This window comes from Saccoglossus kowalevskii, chromosome 1 (genome assembly GCF_978046115.1).
Source record: "Saccoglossus kowalevskii chromosome 1, keSacKowa6.1, whole genome shotgun sequence".
In the NCBI taxonomy this organism is placed as follows: Eukaryota; Metazoa; Hemichordata; class Enteropneusta; family Harrimaniidae; genus Saccoglossus; species Saccoglossus kowalevskii.
In genome coordinates, this window is record NC_140641.1 from 42,446,950 (window position 1) to 42,474,587 (window position 27,638).

At 35.2% G+C, this 27,638-nt stretch overlaps 3 protein-coding genes across 4 annotated transcripts in view; 2 read left to right on the top strand and 1 right to left on the bottom strand.

The window, feature by feature from the left end:
- Positions 1–342: 342 nt before the first annotated feature.
- LOC102801616 (E3 ubiquitin-protein ligase TRIM45-like) lies at positions 343–2,550 on the top strand. Its single transcript, XM_006822841.1, has one exon. The coding sequence runs from the start codon at positions 343–345 to the stop codon at positions 2,548–2,550; it is 2,208 nt and encodes a 735-aa protein (XP_006822904.1).
- A 1,760-nt stretch (positions 2,551–4,310) lies between these two features.
- On the bottom strand, positions 4,311–6,779 carry LOC100377696 (uncharacterized). Its single transcript, XM_002739787.4, has 4 exons — positions 6,674–6,779; positions 5,995–6,166; positions 5,330–5,514; positions 4,311–5,133 (listed from the first exon to the last, which is right to left on the bottom strand). The coding sequence occupies exons 1-4, from the start codon at positions 6,719–6,721 to the stop codon at positions 4,747–4,749; spliced, it is 792 nt and encodes a 263-aa protein (XP_002739833.1). The 5' UTR covers positions 6,722–6,779; the 3' UTR covers positions 4,311–4,746.
- A 12,212-nt stretch (positions 6,780–18,991) lies between these two features.
- LOC144343547 (uncharacterized) overlaps positions 18,992–27,638 on the top strand; it is a 91,181-nt gene continuing 82,534 nt past the window's right edge. For both annotated transcript variants that reach the window (XM_085502201.1, XM_085502204.1), the window contains exon 1: positions 18,992–19,326. In XM_085502201.1, coding sequence (XP_085358327.1) covers positions 19,236–19,326 — 91 coding nt within the window. In that variant the 5' untranslated portion in view covers positions 18,992–19,235. The remainder of the gene's footprint in view (positions 19,327–27,638) is intronic.

Consider the following 27,638-nt stretch of genomic DNA (forward strand, 5'->3'; position numbering starts at 1 on the left):
CTATTTTGTTACAGACGACACAAGAAGGCGTGGTAAACGACGATGCATTAATTTATATTACTCTATCTAAATAAACGTAAATTTACAGCGTAAATAATTTAATTTCATAGTATTAATTGTCAGTATGCTTCTCTAGAATTGTGTGCATGTATGTCAGTATTTGGGATACGGCGTCAGAGTACCACATGAGTGTGAGTCTATTGAAATCTGATGAAATCTTGAGGAGGTCATCTTGATAAGCCTTAAATATATGGGGTACATATCGATTAATCGACTACGCTAGTTAGTAATTTGCATCGGAATGTGTCACGTAGATATAAGGTGCGGTGTAGATCTAGTGCGATGGCGTCTAAAACTTTAGCTGAACAGATTGACAGTGATTTCTTGACCTGCAAGATTTGCGATGGTCGTTTGAATCAACCAAAGCAGTTACCATGTTTGCACTCCTTCTGTAAGGCGTGTATCTCACAGTGGTTAGGAGATTCTCGTGAAGCGACAAGCTACCAGTGTCCTGTTTGTAGACTACCATGGGCGTTGCCGACAAAGGGACTTCAAGACTTGCCGGATAACACATTTATTAACAATTTGCGTGACGTCATCGATGCCGAGAAAGCTTCTATTGGAGAAGGTGAGCTAATATGTAGCTGCTGTGATAAAACAGCGTGTAAACGCTGTGTGAACTGTGCTCAGTTCCTGTGTAATGATTGTGTGAAATCCCATGCCAAGCTCAGCTACACTCGTAACCATCACATCGTAACAATTGAACAATTTTGCATCAACGATAATGGTGCTATCCGGCCTGACCGACCCATGTGTCTTAAACATAACAGTGAAATTGAGTTATATTGTCAGACATGTCAATTACCGATATGCTATAGATGCACATTGTTTGAACATCGAGTTCCGGGCCACAATCATATGTATCTCAAAGACGCTACAGTACAGCACATTGGCGGTCTACGACGACTTATGGCGAAGGTCAAATTAAAACTGTCGATGTTAAGAATTGGACACGTAGCAGTAACAGAGCTTAGCAGCGAACTGCATCAAAATGAAGAAGCTGCAAAGAAAGAGATCGAAACACATGCAGCAAACATTGTAGAAAAAGTTAAAAAAGAGGCTAACAGGCTTTGCGGGGATGTTAGGCGAAAATGTCTGGCAAAGGAGAGTGTGCTGAAGATGCAAGAGAATGAACTCTCCTCAGTGATTAGGCAAATAGATACAGCCTGTGTATATTGTGATAACATGGTAAAACATGGCACTGAAGTCGAGATATTATTGGCTAAACAAAAAATGGAAGATAGATTAGTGCAATTGATTTCAATAGAAAACAATTATGAACCAGAAGAAAACAGCCACCTTCAGTTCGTTCCTAACACTAATTTCTCCCGTGGTTTTATTGGAACCGTGTTGTCTAGCTCGGTGCCAGTGAATATTCTGAGATCTCAGCAACCTACTACCTGTATGAATGGTGTCGATGAGATCGCTAGTCAATTCGGTAATAACTGCTCATACGTAGAATTAGAGAAGGAGTACAGAGGCTGTGTGACTCCTGACAGCGAACTCGCAAACATTGCAGTGAATTCAGACGGAGACATCGTTGTAACCGACCCTGAAGGCCACCGTGTAGTGATTTACGACAGTAAATTAACTTTAAAAAAGGAAATAAGATTTAAACAGTTTAGTTCCCACTTCAGCCCGTGTGGTGTATCTTTTTCAAAGGATGGTAAACTCGTTATTTCAGACACGCCTAACAGCCAAATCGTCATCACTGATATCGAAGGCAATATAATTAGTTGCCATAGTAATGAGAAGATTAAATATCCCGAAGGGTTGGTAGTATGTCCGGATGGTCAAGTGCACGTGATCGACAGGGGGACTCTGGGTAAACATTGTATTCATACTGTAACTTTGGACGGACAACATATTCGAACACTAATTGGTAAAGAGCTCGAACGAGGAGAATTTGAGTTTCCTTCATCCGTTGCAATAAATAGCAACAAAGATGTGATCCTCGCAGACAGTGGAAACGATCGCGTTCTTGTCTTTGATGCTACGTTTTCGTACCAGTTCGCATTCGGTTGTTATGGCGACAGGGACGGCCAATTTAGTTGGGTAACTGGCATTGCCGTTGATGGTGAAGGAAACATATATGTATGCGACAGTAACAATCGTCGGATCCAAGTATTTTGTTCTGATGGCAAGTTTCTCTACTGTGTTGTGACTACGTCAGACGGATTAATCGATCCACGCGGTATCTGTATTACACAGGATAATCCACAGAAGCTAATTGTATTAGACGCTAACACCTTAAAAATATTCAAGATGAAAAACGCCCCCAGTCATGAAAAGATTCAACAGACGGAGAGTGAGTGCTTGGACAACACTACGTTTACAAGTGAGCTTACAAGCCAGATGACTTCTACGATCAGTCAAACCACTGACGATACGGAATCTGTGTACAGCGATCGGACGACGACCAGTGGTGATAGCAAAGAATTTGACAACCTGGGGGAGGTGCTGCAGCAAGATGACATCACTATGTTGTAGGTCTACCACAGATAGAACTACGTGTAAAGCCGGTGATGATAACGTAACTGACACTGCTTCGTAAATCAAACACCAAAACAATAATATTTACGGCAATTGTACTATTGCATACAAATACTTATAAGCTGTATATACATGTATAAAATTTCATCGCACTGATATAATTTAGGTGTTTTATAAACTACATTTGAGTGGTCCTATCAACACTTGTAAGTGAAGCTAAATAATTGTAATTTTTCCTCAAAAGACCACGTTAAATATTAAAACAAGTACATCATATACAAGTGTGTTATCCATCACAAAAATTCAAAAAATATTATCAAATTGTTATGTACAACGAAACAATATTATTCATATGATTATGCCTCATTTGCCTCTTTTAATTCATGCTACCAATATTTTATCTAAAACCCCTTCACATGTTTCACATCATTGTACAAGGTTTTCATTGCTCAAAATGTAGAGTAAATGTCAACTAATATTCCTACATTTCTCGTGTACTGTCTAGTTTTATTACAATATCTAAAATAATCACTAATTTTTACCTCATTTACGCGTTCCCTCTATTTAATATGGTTCAGATAGGGTTTTCCCCAAATCCGTTTTTTTTCTGGGCGTGCATATATTTGCGCTAACCCATGGTACATGAACAGTGATGTGGATGCGTTAATCCTACTACCAAACGAACCGTGGAACCGTTTGTATTAATGCCCGAGGAATGATTAACACGGAAGATACTTGTATTTGAATATTCAAATCGTCGTGGTTGGTCACAAGATATCAATCGCCTATTTAATGATTTAGATATGGTATACTCATTCAATGCACTTTTTCCGATGAATTTGGTTCTGGCACAAAATAATCTAGATACCAGAACAAGAATGAAGATTGTGAACCATATGCCAGCCAGTAAGCCTCTCTGTAGGCATTCTGAAATAACACAGTTTCCTGTAGGTATAATTACGCTTGCAATTGAAACAGGAATATCTTTCAAGCAGGAAATGCATGAAAGGAAATGTATTTTTTTTATTTCACTGCCCTAAATATGCGGCACAACGTCTAAATTCTAATTTTCTAGACCTATCCACTGACCTGAAACTTGTTTTTATAAATGAGAAACAATGTGTTTGTAATAGCCAAATTGTTGTTATATTCGTTAAAAATGCGTAGTGAGACGCTAGACTTTAGACATACTGCATATTCACTTGTGTACTTTTCTGTGTAATTTACTTATTCTGTTCTTGATATGATTTATAAATCGTGGTTGGACTAGGCTCCATTTTTTCTTATTCACTACAATAAACTATGCTGTAGTATTTTGTGTTGAAACAATTTACATTGTAAAATAATTTATTGTTCAAGTCAATAATTGGCCGCTGGCTGACGCATAGAACTCTTCATTTGGTACTGCTTAAGGGCGCCATCACACGACTAAGATGAAAATGCGTTTGTGAGCATCTTTTCAACGACCAATTTTTATATCAGGCCTCACGAGAGTAACACGATATACCATTTACAACAACTTGTAATAAACGCTCGATGACAATGATTTACCGGGACCAATAGAATTGTATTCCATTTGCGTGTAATTGCATCCTCCGATAACTATGTTTAGTTTTTCCTTCTTTATTGGTTCACCATCATATGGCAATGTGTTTATTTCATTCACTACACTACACTACACTACACTACACTATGCAGTATTAATATTTCATAAGCGAAAGCACGTGCATTAATATGATGATGAATGAATACATGTATATTGTAATTAGTGATTTAATACTTGTTCATAGTAATCTAGTACTTTAAAGCAATGCAGACTAATTCACAGATATTTATCGACAGTTGGCCACCGCAGCAACCCCATAGCATTTTAAAGCCACATCATTGTGTGACCTTACTCTCATGTCATCGTTGGTCCAAGTTATGTCACATGTTTCTAAATATCTGTTATAGTACAAAAACGAAAATACAACAAATATAATTATTGACTTTTTAATATTATTTTGAAAAAGATTATAACATACTAGATAAATAAAATGATTAAATTCAAGTTAAAAATATCGACACTTGAATCACGTATGTCCACTTCTCAATTTGTAAATATCATCGTGTGTCCACTTATCAGATGACTACATGTATGGCACGTCATTGTTAGTGTGTCTGCCTGTCGAATCGACCACGGGATGGTGCATGTTAAGTGTCTGGCTTAGCAAGATAGTCACCTCGAACACACATAAACATTTTCTGAAACTTAATTTTGACGTGTTGTTTAGCTGTGTCTCTATATGGCTTATCATGCCCTTGTAACGTGATGTGAAAACACATGAGTGGATCATTGAAAGGATCTTCTTGTTCTGCGGGTCTCTCTCGCCTCGTAATTGTGCCCTCATAATTAGCACTGATATATCGATGCATTGTATCCTCCTGTCTGTATGCAACATAGTCTCTGATCAGAAATTGACCACTACTTTCAATATACACAAAGTTGAATCTTGCTGCGTCAATTTTTTCTTTGAGTGGGCTGAGGTCGGGCCATGGTGGTAGACCATGTGTAGCATTTTCCTTTTTATAGTCGAGTTTCTACAAAAAACAACAACAAGAAAAACGTATGAACAACGTCACATCTATGGTACTAATACCCAACCAAAGATGTCTAAAGCTGATTCAAATTGTTAAAAATAGAACAAACATGCTCTTAAACGAAACAGATAAAAACGTAAAATGAATTTTACGGGGAATCTCAAATACTGTCCCATCACATGTGGTGCACACTTACCATGGCATACACAGTCTGTTTCTTTTCGCCTTCTTTTTGATTACTTTCCGGCCAATTTGCAACTAATATAAATATACAGTCTCCATGGCCAATCCGTTTACCCGGCATTCCTAGCATCGCTGACTGGTGCTGATTTCCTTCATGTTCATCATCAGGATCAGGAACTTGGTACCATCGGAACAAAGCTACGTAATACAGATACGTAATACACTTTAGATCATGTATTGCTTTACCCAATGTGTCTTAGTGATTGGTCTACTTTATTTGCACTAATACGGTAATTGAAATTTCAATTACACATGGTTCACAAAACCATTCAAAACAACTTTTATTTGCAAGATGTCCAGGCATAGATGTTTGTTTTATTCAATACTAGAATAACCAGTGTCATTTTAGTGAAACGGTTTTATAATGGAGAACTGACGCATATACAGTAAGTTTAGTTCTACAATGTCATCAAATATTATTTGATTAAATTCACTTATGATTTTTCTTTGCCCCATGTGTCCTGAAATCAGTGACAGGCATTGGACAATCGTGCTAGTAATACAGTGGAAGTAAGAGTTCCAGAAAGAATAAATGTACTACGTCTGTCTATGATTCAAGGATACGCTTCTGTGTTTATGAACACGCCCTCTATATAGCTATAATAAATCCCTACTTACTTCGTTTATCGTCATATGCCCCACCAAAGTTACAGCGAAACGCATCTCTTCCGTAGACGGTAGTCTTTGATTCCGGTGAAGTGTTCACTTGTAAGTAATGATCCTTACAACTGCTGCCTTCTGCACGTATTTGTATTTTGTGACCATCGTTCGGGAAATTTACGTCAGATTTCTGAAAATAAATGATAGACACGCTGAGTGTTATTGTTTCATCTGGTTCTGAGGAATTATGTTCACTTATAACTTTATTTTAGATCAAGGGAGACATTAACATATCTACATGTCATTTATCAACAATCCGTGAAAATATAGCAAACCTCTAAATTGAATGACAAAACATTCGCTTGGCGATACTTGAAAATGATCCCAATAGATATAGTCTTTCTTTGTATGAGGACACTGTGTTGTTTGCAACGTTACCATATGAGTCACATAACATTTACTGCCAGGTCATACTTCTGTCTGTAAGGTACTTTAAAATCTACTCCCCATAACACAATACATTGACCTTAAGACACGCTGACTACGTGACAGTGAACACAGCGATCGCGGTAGCCAGAATGCTCGATGTGTTGAGTATAAGAGTTACTGAAATAATTACATGCATGCTCTATTACTATATCTATAATATATGTATCACATATGAAGTATTTAAGAAAGAAAATATTATTGTACTCACTGATTTGAAATGTGTCGTTGTGCGTTTTCTCTTATTAATCACAGGCATCGTGAAACTCGGCACTCAAAGACAGATTTGTTCGTCTGGACGTTGCAGCACAGTGTTCGCCCAACAATGTAGCGGTTTGTAGTATAATGGTCTCTGGTACAGTGTAGAGGTTTGTAGTACATACGAGCAACCAGTCTGTCTTAAATACTATACGGTTGGAAATTCCCGGGAAATTCCCGCGGATGCTACCGGTTCACGCCCACACTTTGACGTACTAGTATTATGGGGGAAATTCTGCGATTAATGAGCACGAGTGTGTCAGCGGAAGTCTTTTGCGTTCGTCCTCATTTGTTTACAGTCACGTGGCTGAAAAAATAATAAAAGAAAAAAATGAAAAAAAAAATCACCACGAAGTCTACTACATCCTTAATGCATGCATTAATACAAACAAAATAAGTAAATACATGATAACAGTTTATTAATCACATGGTCTACGGCAGGCCTTGCCATTCATGTTATTCCTAAGAAAGGTACTCTTTTCAAGGATAAACCATGCCCCTCTCCATTTTATGGCCTTTCAAAAAACCCTGATGAAAAGGTATCCTGGCAGCCACGTGCCGACTGCCTTTGAATGAACATTTCTGATTAGGGTCAAGAGGTCACCATAAAAATTTTTGTTTCATAGTAGTGATTGTTCGAACATTGTAAATTGAGCTAGGACAATCTGCTATTATGTAAATTATTTCCTCCGGCAATCGAGCCGTGTATAGTCCGGTTCCAAGAAGCGAGCTCAAACGGATTCATTTCCGGCTCTTGTCAGAGCTCTCAGACGAGGTTTTCTGCACGTGCCGACTAGCCCAGGGCTAATTGTATTATTTCAATACGGGTATGCGACATTTGGCGATAGTCACTGTCAGGGAGACCAAATCCTCGCCCATTGATAACATTTTCAGGAAAAACCCACCCCTTTAAAAACATTTACACGAAAAAAACGCCACTTATTTCACACAACACACACGTTAACTAAACATTTTGGGTAAATGAACCACCGCCACATATCAAATAATATATTAAAAACGACTTTTTTCTGAAAATGTCAAAAAAGAACCTTTTATCAAATGTTATATATTTTTTAGAGAGACGAACAGTGTGGTTGATATTTGTTATATATCGGAGAGACGTACAGTGTGGTTGATATTTGTTATATATCGGAGAGACGTACAGTGTGGTTGATATTTGTTATTTATCGGAGAGACGTACAGTGTTGTTAATATTTGTTATTTATCGGAGAGACGTACAGTGTGGTTGATATTTGTTATATATCGGAGAAACGTACAGTGTGGTTAATATGTGTTATATCAGAGAGACGTACAGTGTGGTTGATATTTGTTATATATCGGAGAGACGTACAGTGTGGTTGATATTTGTTATATATCGGAGAGACGTACAGTGTGGTTGATATTTGTTATTTATCGGAGAGACGTACAGTGTTGTTAATATTTGTTATTTATCGGAGAGACGTACAGTGTGTTTGATATTTGTTATATATCGGAGAAACGTACAGTGTGGTTAATATGTGTTATATATCAGAGAGAGACGTACAGTGTGGTTTATATTTGTTATATATCGGAGAGACGTACAGTGTGGTTGATATTTGTTATATATCGGAGAGACGTACAGTGTGGTTAATGTGTGTTATATATCAGAGAGACGTACAGTGTGGTTGATATTTGTTATATATCGGAGAGACGTACAGTGTGGTTGATATTTGTTATATATCGGAGAGACGTACAGTGAGGTTGATATTTGTTATATATCAGAGAGACGTACAGTGTGGTTAATTATGTGTTATATATCGGAGAGACGTACAGTGAGGTTGATATTTGTTATATATCAGAGAGACGTACAGTGTGGTTAATATTTGTTAATTATCGGAGAGACGTACAGCGTGGTTGATATTTGTTATATATCGGAGAGACGTACAGTGTGGTTGATATTTGTTATTTATCGGAGAGACGTACAGTGTTGTTAATATTTGTTATTTATCGGAGAGACGTACAGTGTGGTTGATATTTGTTATATATCGGAGAAACGTACAGTGTGGTTAATATGTGTTATATATCAGAGAGACGTACAGTGTGGTTGATATTTGTTATATATCGGAGAGACGTACAGTGTGGTTGATATTTGTTATATATCGGAGAGACGTACAGTGTGGTTAATGTGTGTTATATATCAGAGAGACGTACAGTGTGGTTGATATTTGTTATATATCGGAGAGACGTACAGTGTGGTTGATATTTGTTATATATCGGAGAGACGTACAGTGTGGTTAATGTGTGTTATATATCAGAGAGACGTACAGTGTGGTTGATATTTGTTATATATCGGAGAAACGTACAGTGTGGTTAATATGTGTTATATATCAGAGAGACGTACAGTGTGGTTAATATGTGTTATATATCAGAGAGACGTACAGTGTGGTTGATATTTGCTATATATCAGAGAGACGTATAGTGTGGTTAATATGTGTTATATATCGGAGAGACGTACAGTGAGGTTGATATTTGTTATATATCAGAGAGACGTACAGTGTGGTTAATATGTGTTATATATCGGAGAGACGTACAGTGAGGTTGATATTTGTTATATATCAGAGAGACGTACAGTGTGGTTAATAGTTGTTATATATCGGAGAGACGTACAGTGTGGATGATATTTGTTATATATCGGAGAGACGTACAGTGTGAATGATATTTGTTATTTATCGGAGAGACGCACAGTGTGGATGATATTTGTTATTTATCGGAGAGACGTACAGTGTGAATGATATTTGTTATTTATCGGAGAGACGTACAGTGTTGTTAATATTTGTTATTTATCGGAGAGACGCACAGTGTGGTTGATAATTGTTATATATCGGAGAGACGTACAGTGTGAATGATATTTGTTATTTATCAGAGAGACGTACAGTGTGGTTGATATTTGTTATATATCGGAGAAACGTACAGTGTGGTTAATATGTGTTATATATCAGAGAGACGTACAGTGTGGTTAATATGTGTTATATATCAGAGAGACGTACAGTGTGGTTGATATTTGCTATATATCAGAGAGACGTATAGTGTGGTTAATATGTGTTATATATCGGAGAGACGTACAGTGAGGTTGATATTTGTTATATATCAGAGAGACGTACAGTGTGGTTAATATGTGTTATATATCGGAGAGACGTACAGTGAGGTTGATATTTGTTATATATCAGAGAGACGTACAGTGTGGTTAATAGTTGTTATATATCGGAGAGACGTACAGTGTGGATGATATTTGTTATATATCGGAGAGACGTACAGTGTGAATGATATTTGTTATTTATCGGAGAGACGCACAGTGTGGATGATATTTGTTATTTATCGGAGAGACGTACAGTGTGAATGATATTTGTTATTTATCGGAGAGACGTACAGTGTTGTTAATATTTGTTATTTATCGGAGAGACGCACAGTGTGGTTGATAATTGTTATATATCGGAGAGACGTACAGTGTGAATGATATTTGTTATTTATCGGAGAGACGTACAGTGTGGATGATATTTGTTATTTATCGGAGAGACGTACAGTGTGGTTGATATTTGTTATATATCGGAGAGACGTACAGTGTTGTAAATATTTGTTATTTATCGGAGAGACGTACAGTTGGATGATATTTGTTAATTATCGGAGAGACGTACAGTGTTGTTAATATTTGTTATTTATCGGAGAGACGTACAGTGTTGTTAATATTTGTTATTTATCGGAGAGACGTACAGTGTGGTTGATATTTGTTATATATCAGAGAGACGTACAGTGTGGTTAATATTTGTTAATTATCGGAGGTACGTGCAGCGTGGTTAATATTTGTTATTTATCGGAGAGACGTACAGTGTGGTTAATTTTTGTTATATATCGGAGAGACGTACAGTGTGAATGATATTTGTTATATATCAGAGAGACGTACAGTGTAGTTAATATGTGTTATTTATCGGAGAGACGTACAGTGTGGTTAATATTTGTTAATTATCAGAGAGACGTACAGTGTTGTTAATATTTGTTATATATCGGAGAGACGTACAGTGTGGTTGATATTTGTTATATATCAGAGAGACATACAGTGTTGTTAATATTTGTTATTTATCAGAGAGACGTACAGTGTGGTTAATATGTGTTATTTATCGGAGAGACGTACAGTGTGGTTTATATTTGTTATTTATCGGAGAGACATACAGTGTTGTTAATATTTGTTAATTATCAGAGAGACGTACAGTGTTGTTAATATTTGTTATATATCGGAGAGACGTACAGTGTGGTTGATATTTGTTATATATCAGAGAGACATACAGTGTTGTTAATATTTGTTATTTATCAGAGAGACGTACAGTGTGGTTAATATGTGTTATTTATCGGAGAGACGTACAGTGTGGTTTATATTTGTTATTTATCGGAGAGACATACAGTGTTGTTTATATTTATTATATATCGGAGAGACGTACAGTGTGGTTAATATTTGTTACATATCAGAGAGACGTACAGTGTGGTTAATATTTGTTATATATCAAAGAGACGTACAGTGTTGTTAATATTTGTTAATTATCAGAGAGACGTACAGTGTTGTTTATATTTGTTATATATCGGAGAGACATACAGTGTTGTTAATATTTGTCAATTATCAGAGAGACGTACAGTGTTCTTTATATTTCTTATATATCGGAGAGACGTACAGTGTTGTTTTTATTTGTTATATATCGGAGAGACGTACAGTGTTGTTAATATTTGTTATATATCAGAGAGACGTACAGTGTGGTTAATATTTGTTATATATCAGAGAGACGTACAGTGTTGTTAATATTTGTTATATATCAAAGAGACGTACAGTGTGGTTAATATTTGTTATTGATCGGAGAGACGTACAGTGTGGTTAATATTTGTTATATATCAGAGAGACGTACAGTGTGGTTAATATTTGTTATATATCAGAGAGACGTACAGTGTTGTTAATATTTGTTATATATCAGAGAGACGTACAGTGTGGTTAATATTTGTTATTTGTCGGAGAGACGTACAGTGTGGTTGATATTTGTTATATATCAGAGAGACATACTGTGTGGTCAATATGTGTTATATATCAGAGAGACGTACAGTGTGGTTGATATTTGTTATATATCAGAGAGACGTACAGTGTGGTTCATATTTGATATATATCGGAGAGACGTACAGTGTGGTTGATATTTGTTATATATCAGAGAGACATACAGTGTGGTTAATATGTGTTATATATCAGAGAGACGTACAGTGTGGTTAATATTTGTTATATATCAGAGAGACATACAGTGTGGTTAATATTTGTTATATATCAGAGAGACATACAGTGTGGTTAATATTTGTTATATATCAGAGAGACGTACAGTGTGGTTAATATTTGTTATATATCAGAGAGACATACAGTGTGGTTAATATTTGTTATTTATCGGAGAGACGTACAGTGTGGTTGATATTTGTTATATATCAGAGAGACATACATTGTGGTTAATATTTGTTATATATCAGAGAGACGTACAGTGTGGTTGATATTTGTTATATATCGGAGGGACGTGCCTCATGTCATTACGTGCAGAATATGTAGTACAGTGTGAATGTTCTGGGATTACCGAGCTGAGTGTAATTCCTTGTATGCCATACTATCGCAGTCATCAATTACATAAACGTCAGAAAATAGAATTATTTCCGTGTAGTTGTGATGTGATAAAGCCAACAGTCTTGGTTCATCATTTGTGGTCATTTAATAAGCGCCCTCTATAGTTGTTTTTATTTAATCCTGAAGGGTAAAAGGGCTAATCAGCATAAGCCATTACCGGTCAATTGTTATAAAATGTGCAAATGATCTACCGGTAATTCCGTACATGATGCTGATGCACTCAGAACACGTTGACACGTTAGTATTTTCATTTTGTTTAAAGAAATACGAGTTTGTATGAAACGATGAACACAATTTAAATATGTTAGATACATAATTCGGGATCCAGGGCTAATACTTTCAAATGGTTTAGTACGTAACTACTCATTATGACGTATAATAGGAAATGTCACATAAACTACAGTCTTCTTGTGAATATACTATACATTGGTAGTTAGTCATGGTTTATATCAACGTCATCTTTCTAAACATAACGGTTACGGCTAGCTACCCCCCCCCCCTCGGGGGGGGGGGGGCTACTTGCATAGAAGTGCAATACGTGTATGTGCCGCCCGACTGGGGTGTCATTTCCCGTTATTTTGTTTAGAAGTGGGTAGTCATTTATCAGTGGTTTTGTTTAGAAGTGTGTAGCATTTATTTACTTTTCACAGGTCCTTATATTCAAAGCCAAATACCGGAAAAGGCTGAATGAAATGCATCGCCCGGATGCGCTCACTGGTTGCGAAAGTTGTGAGCTGGGTGTTTTGTTTTTTGCTGAAAACACTTGTGTTTAGAAGTGGGTATATAAATAGAAAAAAATGGTTTAGAAGTGAGTATGGTTTACGAGAGGTGGGCTTCACACCCTTACCCAGTAGCCCCCCCCGGGTATTATTCATGTCATGCCTTCTCTTCTATTTTCTTCATGGCTCAGGAAGAACTTAGCAAATGGCTGCGCAGCATATACATAAAGGCCCCCTGGGCATCATTCTGTTTCAGGTCGTTAGAAAATAAAGGGTGCAAATAAATAGGGAAATTGCGTTGGAATAGTTGATTATCAGTTCACTGCGAGATCTGGCGTATTGTGCGCGGACCGAACGTCTACCGCAAAAATCGAACGATTTGATTTTGAATTTAAATTTTCTGTTCCATAGCTCCATCACAGTGGCTCAATGTTGAATTTTGACGGGAATATGGCGTCGAGTTAGCCTTACTTCATCAAAATTGACCATCATCAAATGTATATATATCTTAATTAAGCGTGGGAATACCCCCCAAAATATTTGTTCGTCACTATAGCGTTCTGACCTTTGTTTGTCCTGCTTTTTACGGTACATTGCAGCGAACGTAAAATAGTCTAATCTAATTTGCGATTTCTGTACTAGATCTTGTCGTTGGGGGCGCTCATGCAATAGTGAATTATTATGTATTGATTGAGCTGTTAGGATTAGGATAAGTGTGAACAAGAAAGACACAAAATAGTCATTATTCAATCGTTTTTTCTTAAAATATATTCAATATAATGTTTTTATATGCATATTAGGAAACGCCGTCTAATATTTGCAATGTAATTGAAAACTTCGCCGCAATATGTCTGTACTATGATGAGCCGCCATGATAAGATAAGATAAGATAACAGCTTTATTACAACCGTGTAGAAAATTTTACATTTCTAATTTGGTGTTTAAAATGTAATAACGTTAATAATGAATGATGTTGAAATGATCTCAGTTTGTTGGCAAGCTGTCTACTATAAAGACTGTATTATTTTCAGTTTCCTGACTAAAACAAATTTAGATTTTATTATAATAACCAAATATTGTCACTTAATCAAGATGGTGAATGACAATATCGATAAATGATGAATTGGTCACGCTTGTGTATTTGCCAAGAACATTGGATGTAAATTACACTCTCTTTCAGTTCTCACGATCATTTTTTTGTAAACATACATACTAGTCCTCGTTACGCAATACTCACGTATGTTTTATTTTATGAACAATAACTATCACCAAACAGCCACTGGCGGCGCTGTGTACAATCAAATCCTTTTTAGGCTTGCCAGCACACACACCGGCTAACAGCGTAAAGAGGGGAGACACTTGTTAAATTTGATGACCAGTTTAGTGTGATATAAAGTGTGCACAGTCTTCAAATAACCACATTAGACAGAGCGGGGTCAAGACCGAATATACGTGATTCCGGCGTTTCATAATAAATACTTTCTAATTGCACTTTGAAATAATATTCATGAGAAATATCTACGTCATAACCTCGTTAAAGGTTATTAGCATATTGTGTTCGCAGTGCGCATGCTTCGGGCTCTTTTTCCGTATTCCACAACGAATGCTTCATCACATGATGTAAGTGACGTTCAGCACCGTCAATGAGGTTCGTCAATCAAACCTCATTGTTGGTGCTGAGCGTTGTGTTTTTATACATAAGGGAAGCTACCAGATATATACACAAGCTAACAAGCCACACCAACCCACTGCTCAGATTGCAAAAGATTCAAGTTTGTACACACTCCCATAATGTCAAACTCTGTAATTTGCAGTTACAATTCCGCCCCCCATATTTCTGGATATTATTTTATACTGAATATTGTTTATGTTTAATAGTTTTGTATTTTACTGCACATGATAAGTAACACACAAATTACATGTGAGGGATATATAAACCTTTATAGTTAATTCCAAAATATATTCTATAGTTGACGTTGTGCATTTTTAAATAATGTCACATCTCATAGAAAACATTGGATTATAAACATGCTCGTATGTTTACCTTGCATATCTGCATCTCGTGGTTTGCATTGCTACTTACACACTTTATGTGGCGGAGTAATTCTCAGATAATATATGATAAAGAGGCTTTGTGATTAAGAGGCTGGAAATGTAAATTATTTACTTGCTAACATGTCAGTGTATCCGTGCCAGTTCTTTCTGACCTAATTTCATAAGCGTAATTGAGAAATCATCCCCGCTACCAATACTAGTTATGACACCCACTGGTGATATACTCAAAGTGTCATTTCACGCAAATGACAGTATATATTTAAAATCTCGTCATGTACCTGTTTTCAAACATATTGTATCATAGATGACGTAGGGCTTGATTTCTTTATCGTTATACTTTACAATCCTCTGTCATAACTAATTTCTTATTATGCCCTAATTTCGATTTAAGGGTCGACTGGACAGAAAGTACAGGTGGTAGGCCGGTGTTTTTTAAAAGTCTCGTACATAAAAATATATGACCCTTTGCTGACCTCCCCCTTGAATGGTGCATGGACAATTTTGAACCTCCTTCTAAGTGCAGGGATAGTACATATATTAAAACTATATATACATACTAATTGATGTTCTACTACACAGCTTAGAACTTTTCTACTTCAAACATTTTCATGAATAACATGCTTCCAGTTTAAAGTAGAGTAAAAATGCTCGTGATTTTGTGAACAAAATTCACAACGAAGTTAAGCGTCAATATGATAGAAAAGTTGGCACTATTTTTGAAAATGATAGTGTAAGCCACATTATCATAGAGCTGAATTTTGAAAAGTTAAAGAAACTAGATGTTGAAATAACATGTGAAAAAAAGAAAGTCAAAGCTGATATGGAAAGCATGTATACAAAGAAAAATTAAATTAAATCGGGGTCTGAATTATTGACGGAAAATAAAAGTGTGACTGATAGACTGCATGACTTATTAAACACCCCATTACAAAAGAACAAACAGATAATGGGGATGTTTGAGGCACATCATTTGAAACATAGAACCACTAAGAGAAAACAAAAACAGAAAAGTATGGCAAAGTAACGTAAACGTAACCGTATGGAAAGTGGCATAAACAGAGTTGCTAAAATAATTGCACCTAACTCTGGCAACCCGTATAATATAACCCTGAGTGATTGAGTAATAAGAATACGTGTTTGTTCAGGCAACACAGTCAATCAGACTGTGCATAACATCTCGTTTACTTTGTGGTGTCATGAGGCTTGCATTGCACAAACAATTGTGACCCTCCCCCTATGCCTGCACAGATTACTGTAACTTTCCCCCAACACTTGCGCGAACATTTGGTTCTAAACGCACAATTTGCTTATTATTTGTGTTTCCGGTCAGGAAACCATCCTCGTTTATTTCGCCCTCTTGTGGCGGTGTTATAATAGTTTAACTCTGATTCAGCAGATCGCTGTTTTATCTATATATCTGTCAACATACTAGTACAAATTTATTGTTACTAATTTAATTATTTCATTGAAAAGTTTATAACAGTCTAGTGCATTTAAATATAGTAAATATAGGACGTACGATAAACACTATATCACAAGCGATATTTGGTAACCCTTAGTAACTATTCAACGTCACTAGACCAAGAACAAATTCCACCACGACAGATCTATTGACTTTTTCATTCGCCATTACCCGAATATTTTGACTAGATACTTATAGGACACCGATTACCAAATATTATCTAACATATATCAAAATATGGACAAAATCAATAAAGAAATAATTGGAGAAAATGAGATGATTATTGGAATGAGACAAAGAAAAGCATACATCACATAAGTGATCAAATAGAAGCAAGCTATATAACATTGTGGAAATGCTAAATTAATACAGAAAAATCTAAATCCGGGAGAAAATAAACTAAGAACCTACACTAAATTCAAAAAAGAATGTAAAACAGAGTAATACTTATCCAAAATTAAAGACCCAAAATATAGAAAATATATATTCAAACTCAGACATAGTGATCAAAATATAATGATAGAGAAGGCCGGCATATAAGACCAAAATCAAATGTTGATGAAAGGTTCTTTGAAAGGTAAAGTTGTGGACGAATTTCACTTCCTGACTGATTGCCAGCAACATTAAGAATACAATACAAAAACCTCAGATCTACAGTTTAATTTGTTAGACAACGAGGCAAAGTTCTTATATATTATGGACAACACACATGAAAAACTTGCAGTTTATATTAACGAAAATGGTATTTTCTCAAATAGTTTCATTAAACTCAGTTTTCATCTGCGGGGACTGTGACAGGGATGTCACTCAAGGATTGGGCTTTACAACCACCATAGACGCTGCCCAAGTTCAACCACATCATGGCGCAACCCATCGTCTTCCTAGACGAACGGATTCCGACGACGACGATATGTAACTTTTTTTTTTTTAAATCATAATATTCTTTTTTTTTGGAATAGCATTTGACTATGTTCTATTCAAAATGAATAATGTCAATAAAATTATTATTATATCAACATATACCAATTGGTATATAACACTTGGTGCTAAAATGTCAGATTGTGCGTTTCTCTTTCAATTGGCTTGTCTGAATGGTCTTTGTCAAGAAATGGTGTACTGAGTTTCTATTGCATGTTATCCACATATTTACTGGCATAAACCTAGTATAAACATACTCATACCAAGGTACTAGTGAGAATATCCAGAACACGCCAAAGTGTTTTAGTAAAATAAATAACATTATTTGCTTGACATTCGTCTAGTTTTCCCAAAACATCGAATGCGATCTAGCTATTCTTACCACTTTAAATCTAATGAATCATATTTTAGAACTCGCAGCTGTTTTTGAAGAAAACACATTCATGGCTCAACATACTTCGTAAGCCGCCAGGCATTGTAAACCATTAAAAGATACATTGTAAGACTATTTTAAAGAAGATCTCTTGAAATTGAAAAATAAGGCTTCTGGTGATAGTTTACTATTTCCGACAATTGTTATTCATGTGGGACACATTTACAAAGTCTGAAGGTCCTGGCTATTTTCTCTATGTTGTTATATACAAAACATACATAAACTCATACTAAGATTTTGAACTTTGACCTCAAAATGTGGTAAGGTCTTGTGAATTTCGCAGGAAATATGTGTACACATTTTGATTGCACTGGCTTTTTTGCTTTTCGTATGTAGTTTTATTATATATTGGACAAAAATTCATAAATACATGCTGTGACATTGAGCCTTGACCTCTTGTCATCAAAAGGTTGCTGTTATGTGGGTGACATATGCAACATGTGTGCTAAGTTTGAAGTCTGTACCTATTTTTACCTTCGAGTTATAAGACGGACACACATACATACATTTACAAGTGCAATTATATACATATTATACAATTATACATTTCTTCTTCCTTGTAAGAAATGAAAACGACACACTATTTGTTTTCTGTACTTCATCTTTGTTGCTATAAACTGATAAAAAACACTGTACTTATAATGACGCAATAAAATTATTATTATTATTACATACACACAGTATTGAACGACATACCTGCTAGCTTCTTTGTGCTGGCATAGGTAATAAGTATTAACAAGGCAGTTTTATAAAAATCAGACACTCATTATGAAGCAAGTTACAAATCTAGCTCTAAAGTACGTGAAAAAAAAATGCACAGTATTCTACCATCTTCACACCCAAGAGCTTCTAATGACCAACTTAGTTAAATCAAACTATATCATGTTGGCAAGTAAGTGAACGAAAAGGAGCGGTTTTGACTAAACAGCGAGCGTGCTGAACGCACGTACTAACTGAACTCAACAATCCCCTAATTTGCATACAACCACTGTATTACGCAGAGTATCGAGTAGTATCGTGAAGCAGATGACGCTATAGTCACGCAGCAGTCGAGTCTATTTCGTAACGACGCTCCGCTCAACGGTTGAGTTTTCTGAGTAAATTACACAGGTATTGGGGACAATGTTGAAGATGCAACAGCTTTAGCAATGTCAATATGGATCTGCACCGAAATATTGCCTTAGCTGAACCAAACCAGTGAAGAATTTTTCTGTTACATTTTTGTACATCTTGTCTGTGAGACCGTTCCATTTCAAAATGGCGGTCGCAGATATTTCAAGTCGGTGGATAGCTGCAGTGGGCGTGTTATTAGTTTCCATCGCATGCCATTTCTCAAGTGGCTATCAAGGTAAGGTTTTTCAAAATATATTGCGTAACGAGACTGCGTTTCAATGTATAGTCTTTGCTGGTATATAGCGCTATTCATTTGAAAACAAAAACAACGTCGTGCCTCCTAAACAGTGACCCCGGAAGTTGCAGCCAATAGTAAATATTTTCATCATTCATTTGAATTGGCGAACTTTACACATTACATGTAGCTTGTTGAGTTTAATGTTAGCACCTTTATTGACGCAACTCGTTCAATAGCTCGTAAACCTCAGCAAGTATTTTTCATGTGCACTACCGTTCACTATAAATAAAATAACAATTTCCTAGCGATATTAAATCTTATGGTATGATTAGAAGTTGTAGCTATTGCCGTAGCAACCAAATACATTCATTTACGAAACTTGAGTGGTTTGATATATTTCATGATTTTCGCAAAACAGTCATTGTGTGGACCATTGAGTGGCATTGAATATTTCAATCAACAGAACGAAGATGGTTGGGGGATGGGGGTGGCGTAATATATCACATCTTACTATGTTAGTAACATATTATCCCTACTCCCTCGTCAAATAATACACTCTTAAATGTAATTATAATTCTGACACTAAATAACATTTTAGTCGTTGTCAAAAACAATTTTCTTTCTTTTTGTAATACATTACATTATTAGTGAGTAAAAATATGAGGAATTGCTTCCTGTCACTCTCCTATTATCCAGCAAATCCAATCTGTTGACTAAATTCTTAGTAATAGTGATGTAACTAACATAGTCTCTGTAAAACTGCACACTCGGCAACCCAGTCGCTTTTTTACAATTTCATCACTTTATGCTAGTCATATAAAGATAATTCCACATGACAAGTTCTTCATATCGTTACGGTAACCAAGGTTTCAGCAGTTCATGTGTGCAATCAGCAAGCTATTTTTATTTCACACACGTGAATTGTCCTTGATTGCGAGTCACAGGTACTAAGTTGTTGAAATCAACTCATCCGTTATAACATTTTATTTGTTAGGATATATCACTGTGAGTGGATAGAATCTGACATTGTGTTTTGTCCTTACAGTCAATGTTTTATAGAAAATCTAATCAGCCATATAAATCCTTAGTGATGGTCAGAATTACAGTTTAGGACTCCTGTCACCAGTAATGTTTCTCAAATTAAAGTATAAGAATAACACTGACAACAAAGTATGCATCAAAAACAGAAAATGTAGAAAATAATATTAATTCTAGATGTTGGAAAGTCTTGGGCAGTTAGAGATTAACTTATGTATGCATAGAGGGACTGTAACAAGGTTAGCTAACACTTTCATTTACAAATTATTGATTTTTTTTACTAACTATCAATGTCGTCTGTAAATTTTGTTCTGATTCTATAGGTGACATTGATACAGGGTGAAAAAACTGAACACAAATTAATTGCATCTCATTTGTGCTAGAATGATGGATGATGTCTTTTGTCAAATTATGATACGGCTCGTGTTTAATATATTCAGTAGATGAGCAACTTGACCTAGAAATGTTGTCTCATAGAGCTTATGGTGCCATTATTAACAAATTTATGCATGAATAATTAATTTTTCTATAAAAAGGATCAAGCTGGTTATCTGTATTTCAGTTTTAAAAAGTCAAAGTTCTACAAAAGAACTTGATATGGAATATGGAAATTGGATATCATTATTCATATGTTACACAAAGCAGTCATTTTATTCCAGTTATCTCTACCATATATATATGAATGGAAGCGTTTTGAAATGAATGCCTTTTGAATTGTAATTTTCAATGTATTTTATCATCACGACTTGCAGAGCTTGAGGTGTCGCGCTCCCAAGAATAGAGTCGTTGATAATTGTTCTTTGCAGCCATGATATTACTGTTTTAATTGAAAATATTGATTTTCCATTATGCAAATTTATTGTTTAAATTTGTTTTCAATTCTGTTATTTGATCTGTAATGTGTTAACACTTTTTTGTTGTTAACACATGACCTTCTGGATAGTCAAAATGAATGTGAAAAAATACTGTCAGCAGGGAATGGGTTACTCTAAAATACTATATTTTAGCTTATTTTTTTCTGAAAAGATATTTTGGCTGTTTTATATGACATTTATTTTCACTGAAATTTGATGAGTTTAATGTAAAACGTAGGAAAAAATATTTCATTGGTTCATCTCTTCAACGAAAATAGTGGGCTTCGTTCAGTCATCCAAGAAAATAGCAGTAAAATAAACCTATTAACTGCCTATCAGATTCTAATTCAGTGACTATAGCTCTTTTTAATCAACTTCAATGATAATTAATTCTGGAATTCAAATGTACTTTTTATTTGTTACCATATGATTTTCTGTTTTTTTTTTAGAAATGTGATGCTCGTAAATAATTACCAACACAATCATTTGCTTTTAGGTATACTTGAGTTTTTATGAGGGTTCATTTTATAGAGAACAATGATGAACGGGTTAGTGTTAGTATTGCCTTGATAGTAGTAAGTCATGTTTCAGTTAACCACATATAATCAGACCTTTACCTTTGCCATAGCAATGCACCTATTTTATTCAAAACACAGTAAGATGTCTTGTAAGACTAACAAATCAATACAAAACGTATCATTATCAATGTGTGCTTAATGCACTTTGTGAACAAAGAAGAAACCGAGAATAAAACGTTTGATATTCTAGTTCTAAGTTAATTTAATCATCTCTCACAACAGTGGCATCGGATACTCAGTTAGGAATTTCTAAATTCTTTGCTGATATTGTTGTCTTCCATCCGCTACTGTCAATACATTGCGTGCCATATACTGCCAATATGAAATACTTTACTCAATGTAGTGTTATTTTATTCTTGCAGAAGGCATAAATACCTGTAAATATGTTTATCATATGAATAAATCCTTCAAGCAATGTCACATTTTCTTAATTTTATTCCAAATTAATCAGCATTGGAAAGCAAAGATAACAAAATCACTAATTTTAGAAATAAAATATGATTGCAGTACTTTGCAGTGTTCTCTTGTTAATCTTAATAATTTATTAACTGCATGATATATGAACTCAAAACTGAGATGGTGTTGAAAAATAAAGGAATTGTTGTGTGCTTTGCTTGAATTACATCCACCATCTTGGGAATCATACATCATTATGTAGAAATTGCCTCTGCTAATAATGTACTGAGTACTTTGAGTCAATACTGTATAATTAGACATACAACAGATGTATATATAATTCTGTATTTCCTAAACAAAATAAATATTATAATGTGTATTATTTATTCTCAAAGCAACATATAGATAATTTGTGTATTTTATTAGCTTTATCTTGATGTAAGAGTAAATGTCGTGTGGGTATGCATTAACGCAAAAGGTTAAGTGAGGCTTCATTATCCCAAATGGTAGATAAAAAAAAACTGCTGTTTATCAGCTAAAATCAGAAAATACTAAAAGTAACATGTTCTTTTAATGAAATATAATAATAGTATGTCGTTTTTTTCTATACATTTATTGACATAGTGAGGCCTCACATTTTTTTAAAAAATTTATTTGTGTTAAAATCATGCTATATAGCCCAGCCAGAGAAGGATGGTTTTTGTGCTAAAAGGCATTTTTATCTTTAAAATTGTGAAAATGATAAAATGTGGTGCCAATTATGATTCAAATAACAATTCACAAACTCATACTAGAGAAGGGAGACAACACTTTTTTTTTTACAAAATTTTATTTGACATTTTTCTAAGAATATGGTGTTTAAATTCTCAGCTACATGTATATAACCACATTCACCAGGGATATAAAAAAAAGGTTGTGTACAACTCCTATTATACTTCCTAAAGATTGTCTAACTGAGAAAGTAATGTTTTCTGAGTGGTGTGTCTCTTTGGGAAATCCATTCAGATGTTTACTTTGAATCATCTCATTGGTCATAAAAAAAAAAGAGAATAACCTGATGTGTACTGCGTATGTGTACATGAAACGTGTTCACATGAAATCGATAACACTCCATCATTGCCACCATTCTCATATTTCTGATTTGGAATTTGTATAATATATACTTTTGAATCATCAAATTGGATTAGTTGAGTCATGTTTGATTCAATTCACCAATATCTACTGCAATTTGTTATATGCTCAATATGGTTTCACTGATTTTTTAAATTGACATTATCATATTGTCTTTCTAAAACACAATAATTGAGGGCAGGTATTAAACTATTTTATCATTTGCATACTTCACATTCAGAGCATTCTAAGTTGTACAATTGGAGACATATGGTATTTTATTATTGAAGTGTTTACTTACTGTGCGTGTTTGACAACGTATCTATAATTAGGACTAGCTTTTACTTTAATATACCCACACATGTATTATTACACTTTTTTTTGTTACATCCATTTCAGCTTCAGTAATGAAAAAAAAGGTGAGAAATGTAATCTTGAAAGTTGGAATCTATCCAATTTGTATAATCCACAGACACTACTGTGATGCCACACCTCAGGCTAAATTGTTAACAATATATCACACTCACAGACTGCCATAAATCCAACATGTTTTGTACAGCTTTACTTTCATATTCAAATTAACAAGTATACTATGTCACTAATTACTGGCTATAAAAAGCTCTCAAAATTAGATTGTTTCCGGAATACGTTTCCTCTTACCGTACTACATAATCAAAGTAATATCTAATAAAATATTTCACAGAATGAAGTGTATGTGTCTGTTACTATGACTATTATTACTGTGATATTGTAGATTAATATGTTTATTTTCACTGTTTCTCGTCTATTGTTATTCCAAGCACATAAAATGTAGCACACCATTTTATTTCCTTGTTGTGTTTCGGTGCAAGCATGATTGATGTTGCCAGCAGGTATTCTGCTATCTAAAGGTGATGTCCTAGTGCATATAGAGTATTGAACAATAAATGTTGTAGTTTAAGCATTTATACATTTATTATAGAAGAGATGCAATGTCGAGATTGTTACACAGTCCTGTCATGTAATCTCAAATATAGAAGTTGGTTTCGATTCAATTTGTTTTTGTAATGTACATTGTAATTGGTGTTTTAATAAAATAGTTTGAGAATAATGGGGATACATGTAGACATTTAAACATTTATTTCAAAATACATACTTACCTATTAGGGTTGTTACAAGTATTTTATTTTGTGGTTTATTGTAAAACTGTCAAATGCATGGCTGCTAAAGTTTTTTTTGTATAGTTGGATGGAGCATGCATTAACACATGGATGGACGGATGGGTTTTTGTTTTTTTGTTGTTGGAATATGAGGACTGCATACAAACTTCAGTTTCAAAGAAACGTAAATGTAGTATTCTTAGTTACAATAGTGGTTTTACAAAATATAAAATCAGAAATAAGTAACTTGAATATTATAATTGTGAAGTGATTGTTTTTTCTGATTAATGGTTAATTTACATAATTGAGTTGTTAATTGATTCTTCTGTAAAGCGATGTCCTTAGAGCCTTGACTCTGGAGAGAGCCTTACAAGCTGTTATCAACCTGTATAGGCAGCTCAGGGTAGCCATGTATGGTAATAGCTGCAACACTGATACAATACTATAAACAAATTGATATGTCTACTGTGTGTTACTTCATAAACTTGGATATATTGACTTATGTTGACAATTCTGAAGACTACTTACAGGTAAAAGTTGGACTACTTTAATAATTATAATCTCTGAACAGCTAAATTGTTGGAATACTGAAAATTATTAGGTGGTCGGAAATAGTCAAACTAATGGAAAAAAAAAAGCATTTTGTTGTGACACTCCTGTCATTCAATGAATGGCAGTAATGTAAGTGCATGTTTTCAAATGAATTATTGCGAAGATATATCCTACTATGTATCAGGCACATCAACTGCATTCACAATAAGATTTCTTGCTTCCAAAGTGAAACTAATAGTGACATTTTTTTATTCTGAAAATGGAAGTAGACAAACTAATGGGCATAAATGGGTTGATGCAGGCTCCATCAGTTGATCTCAACATTAATGGGTTGATGCAGGCTCCATCAGTTGATCTCAACATAAATAGGTTGATGCAGGCTCCATCAGTTGTTTTCAACATGAATGGGTTGATGCGGCTCCATCAGTTGATCTCAACATGAAAGGGTTGATGCAGGCTCCATCAGTTGATCTCAACATGAAAGGGTTGATGCAGGCTCCATCAGTTGATCTCAACATGAATGGGTTGATGCAGGCTCCATCAGTTGATCTCAACATGAATGGGTTGATGCATGCTCCATCAGTTGATTTCAACATGAATGGATTGATGCAGGCTCCATCAGTTGATTTCAACATGAATGGGTTGATGCATGCTCCATCAGTTGATTTCAACATGAATGGGTTGATGCAGGCTCCATCAGTTGATTTCAACATGAATGGGTTGATGCATGCTCCATCAGTTGATCTCAACATGAAAGGGTTGATGCAGGCTCCATCAGTTGATTTCAACATGAATGGGTTGATGCAGGCTCCATCAGTTGATTTCAACGTGAATGGGTTGATGCAGGCTCCATCAGTTGATCTCAACATGAATGGGTTGATGCATGCTCCATCATTTGATTTCAACATGAATGGGTTGATGCATGCTCCATCATTTGATTTCAACATGAATGGGTTGATGCATGCTCCATCATTTGATTTCAACATGAATGGGTTGATGCAGGCTCCATCAGTTGATCTCAACATAAATAGGTTGATGCAGGCTCCATCAGTTGATTTCAACATGAATGGGTTGATGCAGGCTCCATCAGTTGATTTCAACATGAATGGGTTGATGCAGGCTCCATCAGTTGATCTCAACATGAATGGGTTGATGCAGGCTCCATCAGTTGATTGACCATGAATTAGAGTAGTACAAGATTTTGTCACTACAGTGAAATTGTATGTTTCTGTGAACAATAAATACTTAAACTAAACTCACTTTTTACCTGAAGTGATGATTTTCATTACAACCACCTAACAGACATGCTATCAATCATTGTATGCTGTGTCACGCATTTGACACCAGAAAGTTTGGTAGAGATTACTGTGTGCTTCATGTACAAATACAATTAAATACTACTTTACTAATATCCGACTTGTTATATATTTCTCATTTTCCATAATGATGATAACAATATCTTTATTGCAATCAAATCCTCTTTGGGATATTGATGTGAAGGAACAATAAAGTGTGAATGAGCGGGAATAAAAAAAAAACATTGAAATATATTGTCCATGAGTTCATCACTAAGATTTACAATTTGAAATAAGAATCACGTTAACACTAGTATTGGTTGGGGTATATTCACCAAATGTTGTATTGTCCGATGCTGTGATACCAACAATTATGGAGTTTTTTTATCTCCATGCCTCAATCAAGGTACCGGTAGTCTGAAAGAAGAGTGAGCCCAATAGGTTATTTAATTCTTTACAATATATAATGTTGAAATTTAGTGCATTCCAGTGATAATAGATTAGACAGTTGAGATACCATGATGTCTGTTAAAGTAATCATAATAGGGCATCGACTTCTGCAGCCTCAATGTGTGTGACACAGGATACACTCTACACATACCACAATAAAATTTCCAAAGGTTAGCTCAGGTCACCATGATAGACACAACCACACATCTATCTGTCATAGGAGTGGTGTCTCAATCCAATCAATGTGCCTACACATTTTACAGAAATAAAATTAAAGACCTATTTATATCAGTTTTATAATTTCAAGTAAACTTGAAAGGTAGTGAAGCAAGTGATTCAGGTGTTGTTGGGTTCAGAGGAAATGAACAGAAGAGAGGTCAAATGTTAAGGCCATATTGAATTGTTCAATGCTTAAATGAACTTACATTTTGTACCTGCGTTCAAATAAAATGTCCACAAAAACTCAATGCTTTGTAATTATATATACTTGTCTAACTACTAATGTCAAAGAGATTTTCAATAACAAAAGTATGTATTAATAATGCTGATATGTAATACTGGCAGAGTGCACAGTGGGACAGTAGATTTTGCTGTCACTTCACCCAGGGTGGTTTCATGCACAGTGGGACAGTAGATTTTGCTCTCACTTCACCCAGGGTGGTTTCATGCACAGTGGGACAGTAGATTTTGCTGTCACTTCACCCAGGGTGGTTTCATGCACAGTGGGACAATAGAGTTTGCTGTCACTACACCCAGGGTGGTTTCATGCACAGTGGGACAGTAGAGTTTGCTGTCACTTCACCCAGGGTGGTTTCATGCACAGTGGGACAATAGAGTTTGCTGTCAGTGTCACTACACCCAGGATGGTTTCATGCACAGTGGGACAGTAGATTTTGC